At 40.4% G+C, this 21904-nt stretch overlaps 1 protein-coding gene across 18 annotated transcripts in view; it reads left to right on the forward strand.

Moving 5' to 3' along the window:
• Positions 1-21904, forward strand: part of sox6 (SRY-box transcription factor 6) — a 252272-nt gene that overhangs the window by 131791 nt on the left and 98577 nt on the right. For 10 of the 18 annotated variants that reach the window (XM_051901722.1, XM_051901715.1, XM_051901726.1 and 7 more), the window contains 2 exons: positions 12651-12897; positions 17255-17465. In XM_051901722.1, coding sequence (XP_051757682.1) covers positions 12651-12897; positions 17255-17465 — 458 coding nt within the window. Of the gene's footprint in view, positions 1-328; positions 7227-12650; positions 12898-17254; positions 17466-21904 lie in introns of those variants that run through there. The other 8 variants (XM_051901723.1, XM_051901727.1, XM_051901730.1 and 5 more) reach the window with 7 other exon arrangements.

The following is a 21904-nucleotide window of genomic DNA, read 5'->3' on the forward strand; positions in this document are numbered from 1 at the left end:
ATCAAACACAATGGTGATGAGAGTCACATGATGACTCAAAGCTCATCACAAGCAGCTTTTCCACAAGCTGAGAAAGACAATACTAATATATAGAAGGTGCACACACTGTCATTCACACAAACACTAAACACCATCATGGTAACACACATGAAATTTTAAAAATGCAATAAACATTCATTTAACAACATTAGATGTAACATAAAACCCTAATGTACATAACTGATCAGAAAAAAACTTACAAAAAAAAATACATCAAATGTGAAGTCACGCAGGGAATTGTGGGAATGTCATTTTATGGTTTTTCACTGTAAATTATACAATGACTTGTTATTTTTCACTTAAAAACTGTAAATTTAACGGTATTTTACTGTAAAATTACATTAAATGTACCTTTAGATATATTACAGTTATTCACCGTATATAGTACGGAAACTTTCTGTAAACCAATTAACTGTTTTAGCACCGTAGTATTTTACCGTTAAAATCATGGTCATTTTTTTACAGTGCGCTTTTTAAGCAAAAGTCTCCATTTAATTTCTTTCAAAAATAGAGGATGATACAAAACTATTTGACTTAACCCAGTATTGTGCACATCTTCTAAAGTGGACCTGCATGAATGCGAGTTTGCCTCAGATGTTCTGTTCACATCAATACTGTTTTTGGCTCAATAATATGTTGTGACATGCCAAATGGTTCATGATTGTCCTTTACATCGTCCAACACAATGAGTCTTAAGAAAACTGCCCTGTGATGACTCACTGGTCCTTGAGCTTGTCTTCCAGCCATTTCATTCCTCCCACCCTCCCTCCCTTTCTCTCTCTCTCTTTCCCTCCATCAGCATCTTTTATTCCTCTCCTCGCTTTCAAGGCACAAGTACTTCCGCCCTTTCTGCCTCAACACAGTTGTGCATGGCTCACCAACCCTTTCAATTTAGATTTCAATTATCATGTTAGTTTTGTGATTAGATTGTGTCCTCCAGGAATCAAACCTCGCTCTCTCTCTCTCCCTCTCTCTTCCCCTCTGCAATCAGATTGGATCTGATGAATTGCGGCTGTAATTACGGAAGTTATTGAATATGCAGATCGCTGATGACTAGCAGTGTATCTGTTCATAGTGCATTAACTCTAACTGTATCAAACGAGAGGCTTGTTCAAGACCCACTCAAGTAATGAGAGAGGGCCAGTGGATGCCATTAGCCGGAAATAATAGCACGCTTGAAAGGGGCGAACTCAATTAAGACCTATGTGGTCCCATTATGGTGCCTTTGTTTTATTCCCTGAGTGTACGGCTGTGTGTGTGTGTGCTATATGATGGAGTTTTCTGGCTCAGTTTCTGGCCAGGTCAGCTGATGAAGCATTGTGACCAGCGGTTTCACTGTAAACACACAATGAGGTCTCTGCTGGGAGGTTATGAATTGCTCAGCATGAGGTATTTTTTCCCTGCTCACTCTGAACGGCCTTTTTAAAGGGACTATGATGCAAACTCTGAGACTGATAGGTGGTAGTTGGGTGGGGAAGGGTGTCACGGTTAAAATGAGAGAGAGAGGGAGAGGGAGAGAGAGCATAAAGTAAGTGCTTGAACATTGTTGAAGCTGCTCCCTGTCTCCAAACCTTGGCCTCTGGGTCCACTACATAATCACTCACACACACAAACACACCTCCTCTCGCCCTGCGTATGTCAAGCTGCTCTCCCAACAGTTTAATAGCAAGGGTGCTACAGAGCGCTGTAATCTACACTTGACTCCTGAGCTCATAATGTGACATACCACATTACACAGAGACTCAGAGACAGACAGATGCTCACTAACTGGCCAAGAGATACTCAGTGTTTTAAAAGTGGAGGGCCCAGTGAAGTGGTAGCATTAAATTACCTAACCTGTCAGTCACAAACTTTTCATTTTTTCCCCTTTTTTGCCAAGAACAGTCAGAGCTAGAGCTGTTGAAGGGATAGTTCAGCCAAAAATTCATATTCTGTCATTTACTCATTCCCATTTAGTTCTGTATGTTTTCTTTTTTTCTTTTTGAAGGATGTTCACGCTGCTTTCTTTAATATGATGACAGCTTTTTTTTTAAAGTTAATTCATGAAGATTTTCAGTGAATAACAACCTCTAAATTTTGATCTGTTGCTCACACACTATTGTGAAATATTATTATAGTTCACAATTATGTTTTATGTTTTAATACATTTTATTTTATGCTTATTTGGTGCAATCCAAAATTCTTCTTATCATCAATGTTAGAAAACAGTTTTTGTTAAAACACTGAAAACAGCCACACAGGGAGTGGTTACATCAAGAAACAGTTACGCTGCTTTGAATGTATGCCTCTAGCACTACAATATTATAGTCAAATAAGCTTAAACCGGCACACACACTCGCACTAAAATGAAAGAATACAGTGTGTGAGCCATCTATACAGTACTATGAATCTCACTTATTTACTATCTCCCCAGAAATGAATCCTGGTGGGAAGTACACATACACACACTCCCTGCATGTTTAAATTTAAATTGTATGTAGCTAAATGGCCCACTGTTAAATATTTACCCTAAAATTGTCTCCATTTGCTGTGGAGGTGACATCAGAACAAAACAGAAGGAGCATCTGCCGGCATTATGCTTTCATAACGCTGCATAAAATGTGTTGTTTGTCGCCTTTAAAATGCAGCACTTTTATGAATAATGCAGCTCTTGATTTCAAGAGGAAACACTTAGAAGATGGATTCATAAAAAATAAATTCCCAAGTTAGTTCTTTTCCTCTGTGATCATAAGAGGAAGAGTTAGAAAGTTAAGTGCCACCACAGTAAATGAAACGAACTTGTCAACACAATGCTAAATTGTTAGCCGTAGCACTAGTGAGATAAAAGGCACTCTCTCTGTTTCTTTGTAACTGCTGGATTATGGGGTCTATTTAAGCTCTAATTAGTGTTCATTTCAGGAGTTTCCAGTCTTAAATGTGTATTAATGTAATGACAGAGGAAGTGTTTGTTTTTAGGCATCTAAGTGGAGAGGCTTAATACAGGCTAAATTAGCACATTCATTCTGACAAGTACTCTAATAACCGCTGTGGATTAACTTATGACCCTGTTTGGGCGCACAAAGCTCATGGCCACTGTTGCTCCGGTGGACCAAACTCACAGTAGTTAAGACTCCAAGAGGCTTTAGCGCCTGAACTGTTGGCCGCTGCCGCCTGGTTCCGTGTATATTATTAGGTTAATAGGATTTCACTTGTTTACACCAACTGTTAGCTTAACTCGAGGTCAAAGAGGTGGCTTAAACTTGTGTAATTGGCTTATTAAGAAGGCTCAAGTAGCATTGTAGTGAGGGGTTAAAACACACACACAGACACAGCCAGGGTGCCATGCGACGTGCGTTGAGCACAGACTAGCTGCGTGCTCGCTGTTTTTTCAGCTTCTGATAACGCGTGGATTGCGAAAGATGACCTTTGTCAGTGGCTAGCTATTGTTTGCGGATTGGTTGCACACTCCGCATGCTGTGAAAGACACATCTGCTGCCTCGCACGCAGAAACCGAGAGGGATAAAGGGGAGAAGGAGGGGAGGGAAGACCTGTGCCACACGTCCCACACTGCCACAATACCTATCCGCTTATCAAATATTTGTCTGGCCTTCGCTACCTATTTACTTTCCCTCTGTTTGCTTTGCTTATTCAAGTCTTGCTGTGTCAGATACAATGTTACCAAAGACTAGATGCTCTACAGTCTCTCTTTTTGGCCCGGGTTATTGACCTCCTTGCTGTCAGAGGGCACATGGACATTTTCTTTTGTTTTATAGTTTGCTTTCAATTTTCTCTTTCTGACAGCCTGTTTCTGACTGAAAAGTGCATCATACACCACCACACTCTCGCTCATAAATACGTTAGCGATCCGGGTTGCTCCGTGCTTCGATGACAAACAGAAGTGGTGTTAATTTGCTCACTGCTCACTCACTCTTCCCACAAACCCTCTGCTGAATGGCCCAGCTCAAAATGTGTATTTGTTTAATATGTTTTTGATTGATTCATTGATGATGATCCATACAGTCAGTATTGAGAACACACACACATTCGGGAGCACAAAAGGCCTCTTTGTGCTGCTGGCAGGCAGGGCTCATGAATTCGGGTAGTGGGGTTGAGATTACTCGATTATTTCATACGGGGGCCCAGGCAAATCACAGAGCCCAGTCCCCGCCGCACAGAGTGGGATGGCTGTGGCGACGACGAACCACAACAGAGGCCCAGCCCGAACCCAAAAGTGGTGGACAGCAGCCAGAGACAGATACAACCCACCCCGTCACACACTTGCGGTTTTTTAAAAGAAAGCAATTTAGTTAATGATTTCATTCTGAAAGCCTGTCATGATGCATGCGTCTTCCCCTGCCAGGAAAAGGAGAGCAGGGCGGAAAGAAGGAAAGAAAGAGAGACGAAGGTGTTAGTCAACATGACTACACTTAAGTTCTAACTGCTTGCGGCTGCCGCGCGGATCGTGTTACCGAATGGAGCAGACCGTTGTAATGCTACTTATAACTTTCTGAGGAAGCCCGTCACAGACCGTAGAGTTTTTTTAGCTAGGCTCCAGTCAGATATTTTTCCAGCTTGTTGAGAACATTTTTAAGACACTACTGTGCTGTTTTATCTGAAACGGGAGCATGTGAGTTGGTCAGACTCACGGTTTAATAGTAGACTGGTGAGACATTTTCTGTATCAGTCAGCGGCTAATCCAGTAATGTGCCTGCTTTCTGGCCTGGGTACAAATCTACTGCACATTTTTCTGTTCAACCATGCTTGTCAGCTCCCGGTTTTATTAGGCCGTGGTTCAGCATGTTTCGTATTCACTTTACCGCTTTTTCCCTGTGCCGCTCCATCTTAGCATTGCTAAAACATCAACCCTTCATGTACTCTCTGACTCAGATTTTCGTGGCAATTACACAGATCGATGGACGGACTCTCCCTCTCACCCTCTCTGTTCTCTTTCTCTCTGTCTTTTTTTTGTATCTGCTGTCAGTCATTTTGGGAACTTCTAACCACCTCCTGACAGACATGAGTGCCAGCCGTTCGTTTAGCAGGGGTTTTTATTCAGCCGCCTTCGTTCGACCTGTCACCGTGGCCACACACTGTTGCCCATGCTTTCCATTGAACAGGGGCGAATGAATTAGTTTCAGAGGTTTAAATCGGCAATCAATGTCACTTGCCCCAACATAATAAGGCTTAATCATAGATCTTCAAGATGTGTCCTGGCTGACCCTCACGATTCGTCAGGCATCTTTTACATGGCCTCATCTGGGTGGAGCGAACAAACTGCCCCTGTTTTGATTTTCCAAATGACGTGTCACATGAGTTGTGGCCGTTTTGGCATCTCCTCTTAGTACTCCCTAATCCATTCCTCCTTCTTTACATGTTTAATGTCGGAGAAAAATAACGCATATATATATATGTGTGTATATATATATATATAAATTAATAATTTTGAAGAGAGAGCACTAGAAAGCAACAAGGGCAGTTTAGGTCACAGCCAAAAATAAAAAATCAAATAAAATAAAATAAAATAAAATAAAAAAATAAAAAAATAAAATAAAATAAAATAAAATAAAATAAAATAAAATAATAAAAAAGTGGAAGAATTAGAAATGGGACTAGCAATAACTAATGAGCTGTTGTTCACCCGGAGTACCACAGCGTCAAAGGTAATTTCCTTAGCTTTTTTGCTCCACAGAAATCCCATTTATGAGATGAGAATGAAAGGGAACAAAACAGCTTTTCTTTTCATTAGGCGCTGCAAATTTTCCAATTTGGTTGACTAGCGACTGCCGCAAAAAAAAAAAAAAAAACTTCCTATTTTCGGAAAAGAAAGGAATTAGTGGGACAGTGGCTGGAGAAAGCAGGGCACTGTGTGCCGGCATTCCAGATGTCCAAACGGCAGTTGTACCAGCCCAAGTTTTTCTGGGCACCGGGTGCCAATGATGACCTCATGAGCTCCAGGCTGAAGACTGTAGGCATACAGTTCTCACTGACACGGGCTTGAATAGCCCTCAGCCTTTCATGCATCCATTCATTCTCTCCAGTCCTCTGGCGGCAAAATTACTCCCTCATAATTAGCCATTGTCCCCGTTTTTGGCTAGTCTGGAAAAAAAGTTTTTTTGGCTAGTCACTTTTGTGTATTTTTTTCCCCCGTTTTGCCCTTTTTTTTTCCCAGTCTATCACCCTCCATCTTGTCTAATACGTTTATTGTGAAACAGAGCAATATAAAGCCCCTTTCCTCTGTCTATCTTTAGCATTATCACTTCATTCTGTCTCTGTCTTCTGTCCTCGTCACAGTGGACTGTGAGAGATTTTACACTCGATTTGTTGACTCTTTTGCTATAAAGTCGGCCGCTCTGAAGAAAAGTATCTTTATAAATTACAGAGAGGACCTGTCCTTGAATGGTGCTTTGTTTACTGTTTTTCCAAAAAGGGGCCCCCACTATATTTCATCTGTCAGAGTTGCTTTTCTTTCCCCCAACAATGCTTGATTGTTTCCACAAAAAAAAAAAAAAAAAAAAAGAGAGGGACAGAGTAAGAGAGAGAGGAAAAGGGAGAGAGAGAGAGACAAACAGAAAGAATGAAAAAAAGAACTCAGGTTCAACAGACAGGAGAATTCTGTATTATATTTTCCTGCCAAATTCCGATCTCTGTTTTCCTTCCCCTGCACTCACAAAGGGCTCATAACTTACTGTCAACTGTGAGGGAAACCACAAAGCTCCACTGTTGCTCAGCAAATAGGCTGTGTTTCTTGATGGCTTCACTGGCTGTAAAGTTTGCTTAACTGCAGCACTGACACCAGGCACTTTGGGAACTGCCGCCCCGTAAGGCCCCGAGCGAGGGACGAAGCGAGACAGAAGAGACGGCGAGCTGCTTTTCTCGTGTCTTTGAATCGTCTCCGGCCGTACAGGGACTGAAAGAGACACGCGTGCGAGTGAGACTGTGTGTGTGTGTGAGTGTGAGCGGAGGAGCTTAACAGCTGCTCTGCCGGTGGCTCCGTTCATGTGCGTGAGCGTACTGCGTTCAGCGTGCCGTCGGATGTGTTCTGACAAGACGTGCCGTGGCTGGGACGAACGGCCTGTCTGTGCTCGAGTGTTTTTGTGTGTGTTTGTGTGTGTCAGAATTTGAGGAAGTGTTATGCCATCCAGCTCTGAAGTGGTGTGTGAAGAACAGAGAAGGACAGGAGCGGCCAAACAGGCTGAGGGGGACAGTATGTGAGTGTACACACATGATACACGCTCATTCACACACATATATCAAATTCACAGTGAGGACAGCGACAAGGGTGCTTGAACTAATGTTCCAAGAATATTTTTTTCTCAAACTTTTCTCCGTTTTTCGTTGAAGAATTATTACACGTGCTATGCTTGATATTTAGAAAAGACTTGGTGTTTTGGTTGTAAATTGACTTGTGTGTTGTATTTTAAGTGTTGGATATGGAGCAACAGTGTAAAGACAGTGAAAGAGTGAGTGATGTGTGGTGAAGGAGTTGTCAGAGTTGATTTTAAGGGTTGTAAGGTTAACATTTATGGAGTACAATTTTAACTTTTTTTTTTTTTTTTCATGGCTTTTAAAAGTGAAGGTTTTCTCAGATTATTAGAGGCGTCTTAGTATCACTATCTATAAGTGTTACACTTCTATCCAGTAATAAATGTATTCTTATTCATTTCTTTAATAACAATAATAATAATAATATTTTTATATTATTATTATTATTATTATTATTATTTTATTTAAATGTATTATTTATAAATTTTATATTTTCTTATAATAAAAAATGTTTATGTAAATATTATTTAAATATTATATTTGTATTTTTATTAGTCTATATTTGTTTTGTGTTTTTTTTACAGTTTTTATTACTATTATTACAAATAATAATAATTTATTTATTTGTTTACATGTTTTAAAAGTTATTTTATTACATTTTATTCTTATTTCTTAAATAATAATTATAACAATACATCATAATAATAATTCTATTTATTTTATTGTTTATTTACTTATAAATCAATTAATAATGCCATAAGAGGAGATATCAAAATAGAGCTTGTTTTCTATTGAAATTTCTACTCAGTAGCACTTTCTGATCAGAAGCCCTAGTTCAGAGAGACAACGTTCTTTCCTTTTGTCCTGATGATTGTTCATGGATGGGTAGACTGCTCAGGTACAATGGAAGGTGATAATTTGAAGGTGCTAAACAGCTACAGCAGGGATGATAATTTTCCAGCCCAGGTTTCACAGGTGACAGAGGGTTGATTATAGGAGGTGAGGACCTTGAGAGTCTGTGCCGTCACCTGTGTGATCTGCTGTCAGAGAGACACTCACACAAAGACACATATGCAAACTCATGCCACTGTATGTCTCGCACTCCTGTTCTCACTCTCTGTGGGACACCAGTTCATGTGTGTGTGATCCTTGACAGAAATCTCTGCAGTCATGTTTAGTATTAATGAGCGAGAGTATTATCTTCATTTTATGTTTAACATTGTGCTGCTGTTTGTAACTAAGTATCGATGACTTTGTAATTGAACACTCACAGCCTTTAGGGCTGCAGCAGCTGCTGTTGGTAAAAAAAAAAAAAAAAAACTGTAAATGTAAATCATTAGTATTCAGAAATTGTTTTGTCAGGGTGTATTTACTGGTGCAAAGGTTTATTTTTTCTTTCTTTTTATTTGTTTTGCTGGTGTTGTTTGCTCATTTATTACTCTCTGTTTACACTCAAGAGACCAACACAATTATCATAAAAGCGTATTATTATAAACCTCACTGCAGGAATACTACACAATACACAGTTGCTCATTTATTTTTCTTTTTTTTCTGCGGATTTCCTTTTTGATGCAAACACTTCCTGTTACACTTGAAATAATTGCATTGGAGTGCTCTGTTTCAGATTTATGATTAGCCTTTTAAACTCTCATGAGAAAAGTTTTTTAATAGCACCGTTTTACATTGCTATAACTTTCTCTGTCCTACCTTTACGTTTCATATTAGCCTGTAAGCGTGTGTGCATATGCTCAAGCACATGTGTGCTCGGTCGTGCGAGTGTGTGTGTGTCTGTGTGTGTGCCGTTACCCGTGGAAACTTGAAGCCCTGTCATAAAGCAGCTTTTGCCATTTTTCTGCTCACCCATCGTTAGTTCCTTCAACAATGGCCCTCTTGTTTTACCCCCTTTTATTTGATTATTTCTCTTCATATAGGTCTGGGTGGTGGTGCCGGAGTGAAAAGCGGCCTTCTAATATTTCCTTTCAGGAGTGGCTGGTGATTTAGGGGGTCTGCAAAGGCCTGTGGTTTTGAGGGGGGTGTGGGGTGTCCAAGGGGAAGGGGGCAGCAGTGACACCGTAGCTCAGGAGTTACTTATCGCCATTGTCTATAAAAGGGCAACAGAAAGACACGGCAGAGACAGAAGAGCAGGGGGCTTCTAACGATTGAGAGGGGCGAAAGCGGATATCCCAAAACACATGGCCCCCAGTCATGAGACCCCCTGAGGAACACCAGCGCGGGGTGTCTTCTAATGCCACTAACCAATTAAACAGAGGTCAGTGCGTGATGAAACGTTAGCAGCGGCAACAATTCATGAGTCGAAGCATTCCAGGCTACATGAGAACTCATGCCGAGAACTTAACTCCTAATCCTCATAAACGTATCGCAATATTGTCAGCTATATATGGGGCCTTTCTCTCTCCCTTGGACTGCGAAAAGACAAGCTGTGCTGCTCTACACTTATTGATTGGTTTGGTTTGTTAGCTGTCCATTGTTATTGTGTAATCAGGCCTGAGTGGGAGAAGGCTGACAGGAATTCATATGAGGCCACTCTGGCTTAGCTGATATATTCTCTGCTTAATATGCACAAAGACCAACGGATCGGACTTATTTACTGGAGAAACAGATTGAATTATTAATAAGAATAAAAGGAAGCGCTGCGGTGGCTTGCAGGACTGTTGCATGGGTGTTTCTTGCAACGTAAAACACCATTTCATTTGATGAAATACGATGGCGTCTGGGCTATTTCCCCTCCTCCGTCATACGCCACATACTGATTTTTGTTTTATGGGTTGTAGGGAGAAATTAAATGATTCTGAAGTGAGCTTAAAGGAAAAACCCTTCTAGGAATCAGGCCTTTATTCCAGCTAAATGGCGGCCACATTGTTCCATTCTCAGCCGTGGGTGCAGATTAGCCTGGTGGATGTGAGTGGGGCGGGGGGTGTTATGGTTGGGAGGGATCGGGGGGCAAAACTCATGAACCCCAGCACTCACTGGCTGAGCCGCCCTCCCAGCACTCCTAATGAATTATTAACTCAAACTGACAAATAGTGTTACGGGGCCTAGGCTCAGATCTGTTGCGTTTTCGAGTAAAATTGCTGTAGACACATGTTACAGGAGGATGGAGTCAGCCCCTCTCTCTCTCACTATCATGCCTCAGCAGTTTGACTGATGGCTAGAGACTGGAGGGTAAGGCCTGAGAGACTGAATATTTTAGAGGTAAAATAATACCACTTGATTTACTGTGTAATACAAAAGAAGTGCTTTGTTTCGCTCGCAGTCCATTGAAGATGAAGGTGGGGGTTGTTGTGCTGGAAGCTCCGGCTCTTTGGATCCATGAATAAAAAATCTCTCTCTCTCGCTCTCACTTTCTCTTCCTCTAGCCGCCGTGCGCCCCTTTCGCACACCGTTCGGCGCTCTGAACTTTGCTCTTAAATTTGATTTTCAATTAACGCTCTACAATTTTAGAGATCACTTTCTGTTTGATATAATTACAGGAAACAATTTATTGGCTGATTAAAATTGAGGCCTTGGTCTCGCTAAAGAAAATAGGGGTGCGGAGCGGTCTGGGTCTCTGGTGCCTTCCTCTGCGCTAACTAACAGACTTAGCTTGTTTGCACAGCTGCGGTATCCTACTTGATTAACTTTCATTGACTTCCATTGTCCACTTCTGTTGGCTTCCGCAGAGCTCATCTAAGACTTTGCGAATGTGTATGTATTATTTTTATATATATTTCTTTAGTAAGCATAACGCAATTAATATTACGGCAGCTAGCTAGCGTGAGACAATAGTAGCTTGAAGCTTTTTTTTTTTTTTTTAAAGCTCACTTACCGAACTGTATTAAACAATTCATATTGAGAGTGTGAGGCTTAAGTGCTCAGCCATGTGTGCAAATTGATGGCACATCTTTAAATGAAGTAGTCATACTTTAAAAGGGCCTGAGAGCAATTGGGCCTGACAGCCCGTTGCAACCCACACATCCCTCATGCGCCGGAGTGCACGGCCGCCGCACGCACATGAACAGATTAACTCACAGTTTGGTGTTAAAATAATCTCTCCCGGTGTCAAATTTGTTTTCGTCCCACGATGAGCCACATGCTGGAAAACTTGGCAAGGCTGGAGATGGAGTTCTGGAGGCACCTTGGGCTGCCTTCATTACCCAGCCTGCCTCTCTCTCATCTCCCTGCAGTCTCAGTGGGCAGTGGGAGGACATTAGCTCACCTGCAGCCCTTGACCTAGAACGCCCATGCCCTTTGTCCAGGCTAATGCGGCTAGCGGCAGCGCTTGGCTTCCATTGCTGTAGATTCTGGACATTTCTGACTCAAAACAATAATGCTCATCCCTGTGGTCAGCAGTCGGTCGTGTGTATGTCATTGTTCATGATGGGTGCTGGCTGTCTAGTGTAAATTACTATCTCTGAGTAGACTATTTAAAGGCTGGTAGAAAAGTTGTGTTGGCTAATTCTCAAATCACTAGATCAGTTGCAGTCTTTTGATTAAGTATTTAAGTCAAGCGTTTAATTCGATTAGCAGGTTAGGTATTCATTTCCTCAGCAGTAGTAGAGTGATTTCATTAATTGTTATAAAAACACAAATGACCTGTTCATTTTACTTTATTTTATCTAGGACTGAAAAGTCAAATTTGTGGGATTAAAGAAACTTGGTTGAGTTTAATGCTCTATGACATGATGACTTTTGTTTGAAACAAATTAATTTACCAACCCCATTTTGTGAAATGGGAAATTCACTATAAATCTTAAAAGTTACATCCCCTCTGCCATAGCAGCCTGGTCGATTTAATCCCTAAGTACAACTGCAAAAGCAGAAAAGCACAATTACAACAAAAAATGAAGGAAAATGGCACATTTATAGAGTCAATATGAATGTAATGACCAAATTCCCGTTAAGTGTCAGCGTCTCAGCGTCACCGCTCTTTTTGTGGTTGGTGGCAGGGTTAGCGCTTTAATGAGAGCGTGTTATATGGTATGGTAACCCTCTTAGCGCGGTAATCAGCCATGGGGCGGGGGGATCGGGCCTGCCTCAGGCAGCTTTCCAGCCATAGCTCAGCACGTCCATTTACATTAAACAAAGGATTAAGAGGGACCCCAGTGCATGCCGTTTTCCCCGCACCAAGCTCAGAGCCATTGATAGGATCTCCCCAGCTCTGATACCGGTCCAATCGTGGGGTTAGATGTGGCACAGAGGCTCAGAACGGCTGCCAACTTCATATATATGTGATGTGAGAGCACTCATAGAGAATGAAAGTCGAGCTCCAGCATTTCCGGTCTGACATTTGCAAGACTCTTTATTCTGGATGATGTTGTTGGAAGTTTGAATATGTTTTCTGACACACGCTTCCTCTGCCTGTCTCTCAGCAGAATCATGTCTTCCAAGCAAGCCACCTCTCCATTCGCCTCGGCCCCTGACGGAGGTGAGGATGGATTGAATCAGGAGCGCATGTCCTGGGAGAAGGAAGAGAACTCTGAGTCACTAGTCACCCCTCAGCTGCCCCTGCACAATCTGCTCCACAACAAACCTCCCCCGGAGGAGCTCCAGCCAATCAGCAGCAGCGTGCCGCCCGAATCCGACTGGGACAGCCTGATGTCGGCCCAGCAGCGCATGGTGAGTGCCACTGCCAGCGTTTCATAGCTCATTTACGTGTGCTAACACAGGCTATGTGTGTTTTTAATTTTCTAATGAGGTGTAGATGAAAGATTGCATTATTAAAAATTGTTGGCAGGATTCAAAGAGTGACAACCGTCTGGTCGAGATTATTCGTTTAGAACTTTCTGGATATTTTCCATTTACGACACAATCTTACGACATTAACACAACATCCATGTCATCTGTAAACCTCTAGATGTATCCCACATCTATTCTCTCAAAACAAACACACACACCCTCTGTACTCCTGCAGAGAGGAATCCTCAACCCAAGGACACAGCTAGAAGAGAGCAGGTCTCTCTGGAACACTTTTGAATGAAGACTTAAGACTTCGCGATTTGCCAAGGACTCGGCTTTGAAGTCTAAGTCCCCCACAAGCGCCTGGAGATCCCTCACACTGTAAAAGTGCAGGAGAACCACGTATTGAATTGCATTTCATGTCAGAGCGATTTTATGAATCTATAAATAGAGAAACAATGAGAAAGCGGATGAGGAGTGGGAATTTGAGGGAGTTAAGGGAGCCCCCCCTTCCTCCGTGGTGGTCTCTCTAGACCAAGAGGCATAGAGCCCAGACGTGAGACTGACAGCCACTTATTGTTCGATGCTTGTAAAAGGGAATTCTCTATAAACCTTCCCTCTGCTGCTGCTGCTGCTTGCCCAAAGCTAGGATGACTCCGACCAGCCCCCGAGGTCTGGACTCCCCTGGCCCGGCAGCATCCAGACGCCAAACCCCTCTTTAATTAGCCTAAAAATGTAGCTGTCATGAGAGGATTTTTGCTTTTTCTTTAACTAAAGTTTGCATTCCATTGGTGGTGTGACATCAAATGTGTGTTACGGACAACAGGATGCACTTTTGCACCCATAGGAAAGAAAAATAGAAATGAGATTTTTTATCTCAAATATTTCTCCTAGAAAGCAATGAGATTAAATAGAGATAAAATGGAGACTTTTCTTATCTGAACAGCTTTTCAGATTTTTCTCATGAAAAAAAAAATGCATCTCTCTCCTGTAGAAGTTCAGAAGAGACCTCCACAATGTCTCAATCTATGCTCAGATGTGCCAAGATATCAAAAGTCAAAGATTTAAATATGAACTTCAACATTTCTAATCAAATGTCTCATATATGTGTCTTTTTATTCCTTTCAAGGAAAGAAGTGTATAAACTTATGTAAATTTGATACATTTGATAATATAATATAATATAATATAATATAATATAATATAATATAATATAATATAATATAATAATGGCTGTCTTCACCTCTTCCTCACATGTAAATGCAGAAGACTTCAACACTGCTCAGGTGGTGCTGGTTCCTAATTGGATTACAGAGAGCTTTTGTGATTGGTGTAATTAGAAGAGCATTTCAAAGAATTGTTACCGCACTGCTGTGGTTGGATATGCATGGGATGATCTCTTGGTTTCCTCTTGATATAATGAGGGAAAGCATATGAAAAGTTAATTGTGCTCATTTGATGTTCAAGTGCAGCTGCTTGTGTTTGATTTGCAGTGAGCGGTGCACTCGCTCTCGCTTGTATTCACATGAGCAGGACGTCCTGTTGTTGAGTGAGATTTTTTCTTCAGTGGGGTTGTAGTTTGTTTCAACTCTCACCTGATAAATATTTCACTGCGCTTTGGATAAAAGCATCTGTAAAATGTAAATGTAATGTGAAGTATGTGCAGACTCTTACTGTATACATTTGAAATTCTTTTTAGTGTATATTGAGTCATGCATTAAGATCTGGTATGTCAATATAAGTGTAGAGAATGCCATGGAATAAAAGATAAAATGGGCAAAGTTGTACAAACATAAAAAGAAGAATGCCAGCGCTGAAATTGGTTTTGGAGGTAGGCAGTGAATAAAAACTAAACCGGAGTATAAAATGAAAGACAGACAGTTGTCTCTGCTATTGGTGTTATTGTTAATCTCAGTGTCGCCTGTGTGCAAGCATTACCATATTTATGTGAACAGAATAAAATTTTATTGCTCAGGTATTACTCATTCATAGGCCAGGAGACTTAATGCATTTGCCAGTTATGTTTCATGTAAGTATTAATTTGTCTTCATATTACCCTAGGGGCCCAAAAATAAAGTAAAAATTACAATATTATTAAATTATTAAGTCCAAATAACTGTTTTCTCTTTTAATATATTTTGTTGTAATGTTTAAAATATGTAATTTATTCCTGCGATGGCAAAGCTGAATTTTCAGCATCATTACTCCAGTCTTCAGTGTCACATGATCCTTCAGAAATCATTCTAATATGCTGATTTGCTGCTCATGAAACATTTCTTATTATTATCAATGTTGAAAACAGTTGTGCTACTCTATATTTTTAGTATATTTTATGTTTAGTTTGTTTTTCAATACATTTTTTTTTTCAGGATAATTTGATTAATAGAAAGTTCAAAATCATTTTTGCTTTTTTTAGTATTATAAATGTATTTACTGTCACTTTTGAACAATTTAATGCATCCTAGCTGAAAAAAATATTAATTTCCTAAAAATCTGAAACTCTGAACGGTAGCATATTCATAAAAATTGAGAAAAAATTGAGACACAATAGAGTTAGAGTAAATAAACTGAAGAATTTGATGAGACATGTTTGAGTTCATATTGGTATCGCTGACTTTTGATTGCAGACTTTAATATCAAGTCTCCATTTAATGTTGTCGTCTGTAAATTTGACTTCCTTCGTGTGTTAGCAGAACCCTCAGTCTGTGCCACCTGATTTGAGTGATCTCATTCGTGTACCCCTGCCACATAATCATACTGCCCTAATGCCCGTCTGTGCCCTGCTCTCCAAACATACACCTGCCAGTTTTTCTCTCATTGATGGAACAATCCTATGCCCAAATTCTTCTCTGTCAGGACTCCCTCTCCACTCACTAATGTGCTTTTGCACTTTATTTTACAATCACTCAGTAGTGTGTAGAGTTACTGGGATCTGTGTAGGCTCAGACAAACAGATCGCTTCTCCCTTTCACTCTGTTTTCCCTCTCTGTGTACTCGCTCGGGGAACACTGAGCTATCAGCTGCAGACAGAAGCTCAGTTAACCACTAAACCACACACAGGTGGGACCGCAAAACAACAGCAGCTTGAGACAGGGCCCAGATTTACGATGGCCTGGAGGGTTCCGCGCGGAACAGCCACCCGCTCGAACCAACAAATTACACTGCACTCGAGCTCGGCTCAAACACGCACTCATAACCTTTGCAAAGGAATTACAGCAATGACTATTGTGAAGAGAAAAGAGTAGTTAAACACCCCTTCATCTACAATTCTGGGCAAAAAAAAAAAAAAAAGCCCAGAATGGCTAAACACTAAGCTTTTAATTATCTTAACCACAAATTATTGGTCAGGAAATTAGAAAAAATTTAAGCAAATGCACTAATTAAAAAGCCATTGCTGTCTCAGAAAAAAACATCAAAGACAGAATTAAGTTTTTGGCGGAATATGGGAAGCTGTGTGTGGAGTGATGAATCACAATGAAACACGAGTTGCACAGTGTCTTCAAAAATCTGCTGAGAAATATAATAATAAATGCATCTCTACCACAGTGAAGTATGGAGGAAGAGGTGTCATTGTGGGGAGCCTTTTTAGCTGCTGGTATTAGTGAGCTACTTCACTGTGAAAAGTCATGCTTTGGAGTACAGGAGCATATTGCAGAATGGCTTGCTTTCCACAAATGAAAAGTTGATATCTAAAGAGGAATGATCAGATGTTATCTTCCAACAAGACAATCCTCCTGCCCAAATTGCAAAGACAACCAAGAAATGGCTTGAGAACAAGTCCATCAGGCTCATGTTTTGGCCTGTCAGAGTCCAGATTTGAACCCGATAGTGAATATTTGGTCTCACATTAAACTTAAACGAACTGGGAGACATTTTTCAACTATTCGTGAACTGTTTGAAGCCAGTAACATTAAGTAGAACAACACTGGCTCTTCTTCTTCCTAAGCTGTCTGCAAGTTGAGGAAGGCTTTTCCGTTACTTTAACTACAGTATTTGTGCAATTCTTTCTAATTTCCTGACCAGTGATTTTGTGATTAAAATGGTTAAAACCACTAAATATTTTGCCCCCCCCCCCTTTTTTTTTTTTTTTGCCAAGGTCTGTAATCATTTAAAGTGACCTAAACTCACTTTCGCTAATATATATGTCTTTAGCATTTTCTTAATTTTTAAACTTATTATTGTATTTTAAATGTGATTATATTGCTATCTTTTTCATACTTTGACATTTAACATCTATTTTTTCATAATGTAAAAAGTAAAAAAACCTTCTCTCAAATTCTTTTGTTTTTTCCTGCAGGAATCAGACAGCAATAAAGTATGCTCCTTATACTCCTTCCGGAATAACTCTACCTCTCCACACAAGCCAGAGGAGGGGGCCAGGGAGCGCGGCGACCTGCTGAGCAGCTCAGCCTTCGGAACACCAGAGCGCCGCAAAGGAAGCCTGGCCGATGTGGTGGACACACTGAAACAGAAGAAACTAGAGGAGATGACAAAGACAGAGCAAGACGGTACGGAAGGTTTCGGCTTATTTGTGTGTTTGGATTTAGGAATTTACGTTTCTCTTAGCGAGAAGCGTTTTTTGGCATGCGTCGATCTCCTCAGTCACTCTGTTTTCCTCGTTCGCCTGTCCTCTTTCTCTATAATGCCTTATTCTTTCTCATTCAGTATAATCTGTCTCTTTTCTCCCACTGTACACACACACACACACCATCGTTTAATCTGGGAGGACTGACGTGGCTATGTTTTCCAGTTTGTTCTGAACCGAGTCCAGTGTGACAAAGAGTGGGTGGCACTACCCCTCAGCTTAAGTGTGGTCTCCGGGCGATGCCAAACCAAACTCTCAGACCATAAAACACACGCCACGACCTGACGCCAGGAACATTACCTTTTTATTCTTCAGTACAGACGACAGCATTCATGCCGCAAAATTCATCTACAGACCAACTCAAATAGCTCCAAGAAGACTTTTTTTTTCTTCCATGTGTTTAGGGCCCAGAAGTATCCAAGGTTTTGGCAATTAAATTTGAAAGATATAAAATACATATGTATAGTGTAAGAATTTTATTATATGAAGGATTTATGAATTTGACTAGGTATACGTTGCAGATTCTGCAGCAAGTTGCTCAGTAAAAGCAGTCCCATGACTAAAAGGAGACTCTAACTAATTGATCAAATTTCTTTTTATTTTGTTTTATTTATTTTTTAAAAACTTTTAATGAATAGTTTGATGCAGATCATGCCGCAGTGGAGCGAGTCCTCTGGGAATACGACCAAAAAGCAAATACTGGAAAGAGTTGCTGAAACGGTTTCTCTCCTCATAATTAGTGTAAAGCAGGAACCTATACAATCAAATATTACACACACACACACACACACACGCACACACGCACACACACACTCTCAGACAGTATTGCTCCTTGGGGAGATACTAGTCTCATTTAAGCATCTTGGGAACTCTTAGCCCGAACACTTGATCAGAGGAAGAAATTAGGCCATAATTCAGTTAAAAGTTGTTTTTTTTTCCTCGCATATTTTTTCTCCCGTTCTGTGAAGGTCTTCATATTAATTTAATCGTATTTGTTTATGGTCTGTTTCATTATCGCCAAGGGTTAGAGAAATATTTTGAATAAGAAAATAGGACAAATTAAATAAATCTGAGTGAGAGGCTGTCAGTCATGAATATTTTTATATTCATAATTGATATAGAAAATCACGACAAGCCATCCATTATCATAAAGGGGCTTCATTTTGTAGGGCGGTGCAATGAAATAATTTAACAGCAATCTAAATTTATGTAAACTGATTTAAGATTTTTTTTCTCTAAAAATATTTCCACCTATAATTTGCCTGTCTGTCAATTAAGATGCCGTATTAAACAAAATGCAGTTTTGGAAATAGCACTTAAAGTGACTTGCTATATAACGTTCAACTAAAAAAAAAAAAAATCTTTTGATGCATTTTTTTTTTTTCTCATCTCTCCTGCATCTCCATGGTATCTAGAGGTAGTGTGAAGGGCTCGTCTCCTCATAGGTTCCTTCTGTTGTTTCTAGTAAGGTATTTTTTAAGATGCGCTCTCAGCCCTCTGTGTGCTAGGGTGCTATGCTAATGAGCCCCAGCTGGTATGGCCGGTTGCTGCTGTAATTTAAATGGTCAAGTGCAGCTCGTAATCCTAAAGGCCCGTATGTTTAGTGCAGGCAGGAGAGGGTGCTTCACTTCTAGTGTACAGCTGTGTTAATCTGCCCTTAATAATGGAGACAGAGCCGACCTCATGCCTCCACACCTCACGCCACAATCTCCCCCTTTGCACGGAAATTAGTTTCTGAGCTTGAGAGACACAAGAGACATGCAGAGTTCAACACGTTAGCGCTGAGATGCTAAAATGGAGCGGTTCTGCGTCCTTGAGGACGTCTCAGTTTGGTGCAGCTGTAAGGGGAATCTTCATGCCTGCAGAACCTCAAATGTCAGGATTAACCCCTTGCATGACTCCAAAAGCAATTGAGAGAGACATGTGTTGTCTTAACGACAAAGCATGTCGTTATGTTATGTGAGGCAAAGAATGGACAAGCTAAAAATATTGCTCATCTCAGCCTGTTATTAAGGGAACAACTGTAACCTTTCATTAGCTTACCCTGCTAACTGTCTTAAGGTGCAGTCACACTAAAACTGTGCCCTAAATTATGTACTGTGTTTGATGGACAACTGATATAGTATTTCATCTGAGTATTGTTCTCCTACTGACTGCACATTTGGACATATTACCCATTTGATGTAGGGCCTTTCGCATACTGTATAGTAGAAAGTGGGGCAGGTTTTAACACCACAACGAATATGTGCAACAGGAAATGATTTGACGCTTCTTTTTTTAAATAAAAATATCAATGACAAGTAATACAGTAATAAAGTAAAGAAGTAATCTCCTTAACTTTGCCGTAACATTGCAAACCAAGAAATCTTAAATTTGCAGAAAATAAAACTTTTCCATTCTTTTGTTTGAACACTGTTAAAGCTAAAAATTTTAACCATCTCCCTCCATTATTCCAATAAACCTTGGCTCTTATGATTGCTTTTGCCTGGTCTTAAGCTTTTTAGTGTTTGACAATGGCATTGTGTAGGCAGCACATACTGCAGTGAAGCGTAACGCTTTGTTGGTAAAAGAGTGTCTTTTGATTTCAGTCAAGGAGAGATAGATTCAGACATACTTGAAAGGTTGCATTTCATATAGACGCACACTGTACTTCTTACCCGTCTTTACACACACTTAATTGAATGTGCACTGGGGCCCTAAAAGTCAACCGCTCTCAAATTCAATCAGACCTATTAGAACCATACCGCAAGTCAGTGAAACCGGACTGTCATCTCCATCTCTCCTCTCACTAACAATCCTTAAAGTGCCTTAAGTGCTTGTGACCGCTCTAATGAATGAAAATATCCTGCCTAGAGGACTGCATTAAGCTGAATAGTCACCTTCGCTGTAAAAGTGCCACATGAACCTCTTCATCCACAGAGGTCTTAGGAATTTCTGTAACTGGTATTGTAAAACATTATTTATAGAGAGCTCTCTAGATGGTGCTTTTTGATTGTTTAAAATGCCTAAAGAGGAAAATAATCAAAATTAAAAAAAAGAAAAATAAACAGGACATGATCAGGTCCATTATAAAGATTCTAGGTGACCTTGTCTGGGATTCACAAGCAATTAAGGCCCTTTTTATGAAATGTACTTAAGTAATGATCGTTGATATATGAATCCTTCGCTGTTGGTTGTTTTCATTGTTGCAGTTATGTGGTATTCTTTCGACAGTTTTATGAACACTCCTTTTTAGTGGAGTGATTCTTTAACCTCTATTTCAATGAACTGCTCTCACCCTTATTCAACCTTGAATTGATTTGTTTGCAGTTTAATGCTCCAAATATCTGATTTGTACATTGAGCAGTATGCTTAGACACTGCCCATCTCTCTTACTGACTTTAAATTTTATTTTATTTTATTTTATTTTATTTTATTTTATTTTATTTTATTTTATTTTATTTTATTTTATTTTATTTTATTTTATTTTATTTTATTATTTATTCTTGGCCTATCTGTAGCGGACAGAATTTTAACATCGGCGCATCCCAAGTTTTCTTTTCACTTTAACATTCCCACATCACTTTGTAGCAGACAGGGAGAAGCATCCACACCTAGTCAAGAAGGCATGCTGCCTACTGCTCTAGTTTGGGCACCAGTGAACCACTGGCTCTGCCAACTTAGTCAGCAGTCTTGTATTGGCAGGATTGGCCATGGCTGCTGGTAATAGCTTGTTTGCTGCTAATCCACGCTTAGAGCCCTGTTCGTCTGAATGCCAGCATTACATTTTGCAGGCAGTTCAGTGGCAGGAGTTCAGATTAGTGGCTGAAAAATAGACCATCCATGGAGCCTGTCATTCCTCTATGACATCCTGTCAGTGTGCACCACTTCTGCTGAAGACCACACACGCTGTTATGTAGTTTGCAATCTGTTACAAAAACTATCAATTTTAAAGTATGCATTTTACTTAACATTTCTAGAAAAAAAATCAGCTGTTTGCCAGGATTTGTTATATAATGCTCATAATTCTCATAGATTGGACAAAAACCGCCATAAAAAAAGTGTTTCTTGTGTCAGTGTCCCTGCACAGTTGCTCAACCCTATACACCCTGTAAAAGTGAAAGGGCAAGGATGTTAACCACGTTTAGAAAAATGTCAGAGCAAACAGGTGTAGAAGAGGCACTTTCTGAAGACGAGTGATTTACACCCGCAGGAGTGACCTAGGTGACAACATGAACAGTTGCTAATGTGGCATGGTTGAGGGCTTTCTCTGAGCTGGTAACCCTGAGCCCTCTGGGGGGGGTAGAGGAGAGTCGAGGTTAGTGAACGGCTCTATACACCTGGAACTTTGTGTATTGAGTTAATGAGTTTAGCAGGGGGGGG

This window comes from Ctenopharyngodon idella, chromosome 7 (genome assembly GCF_019924925.1).
Source record: "Ctenopharyngodon idella isolate HZGC_01 chromosome 7, HZGC01, whole genome shotgun sequence".
Taxonomy (NCBI): Eukaryota; Metazoa; Chordata; class Actinopteri; order Cypriniformes; family Xenocyprididae; genus Ctenopharyngodon; species Ctenopharyngodon idella.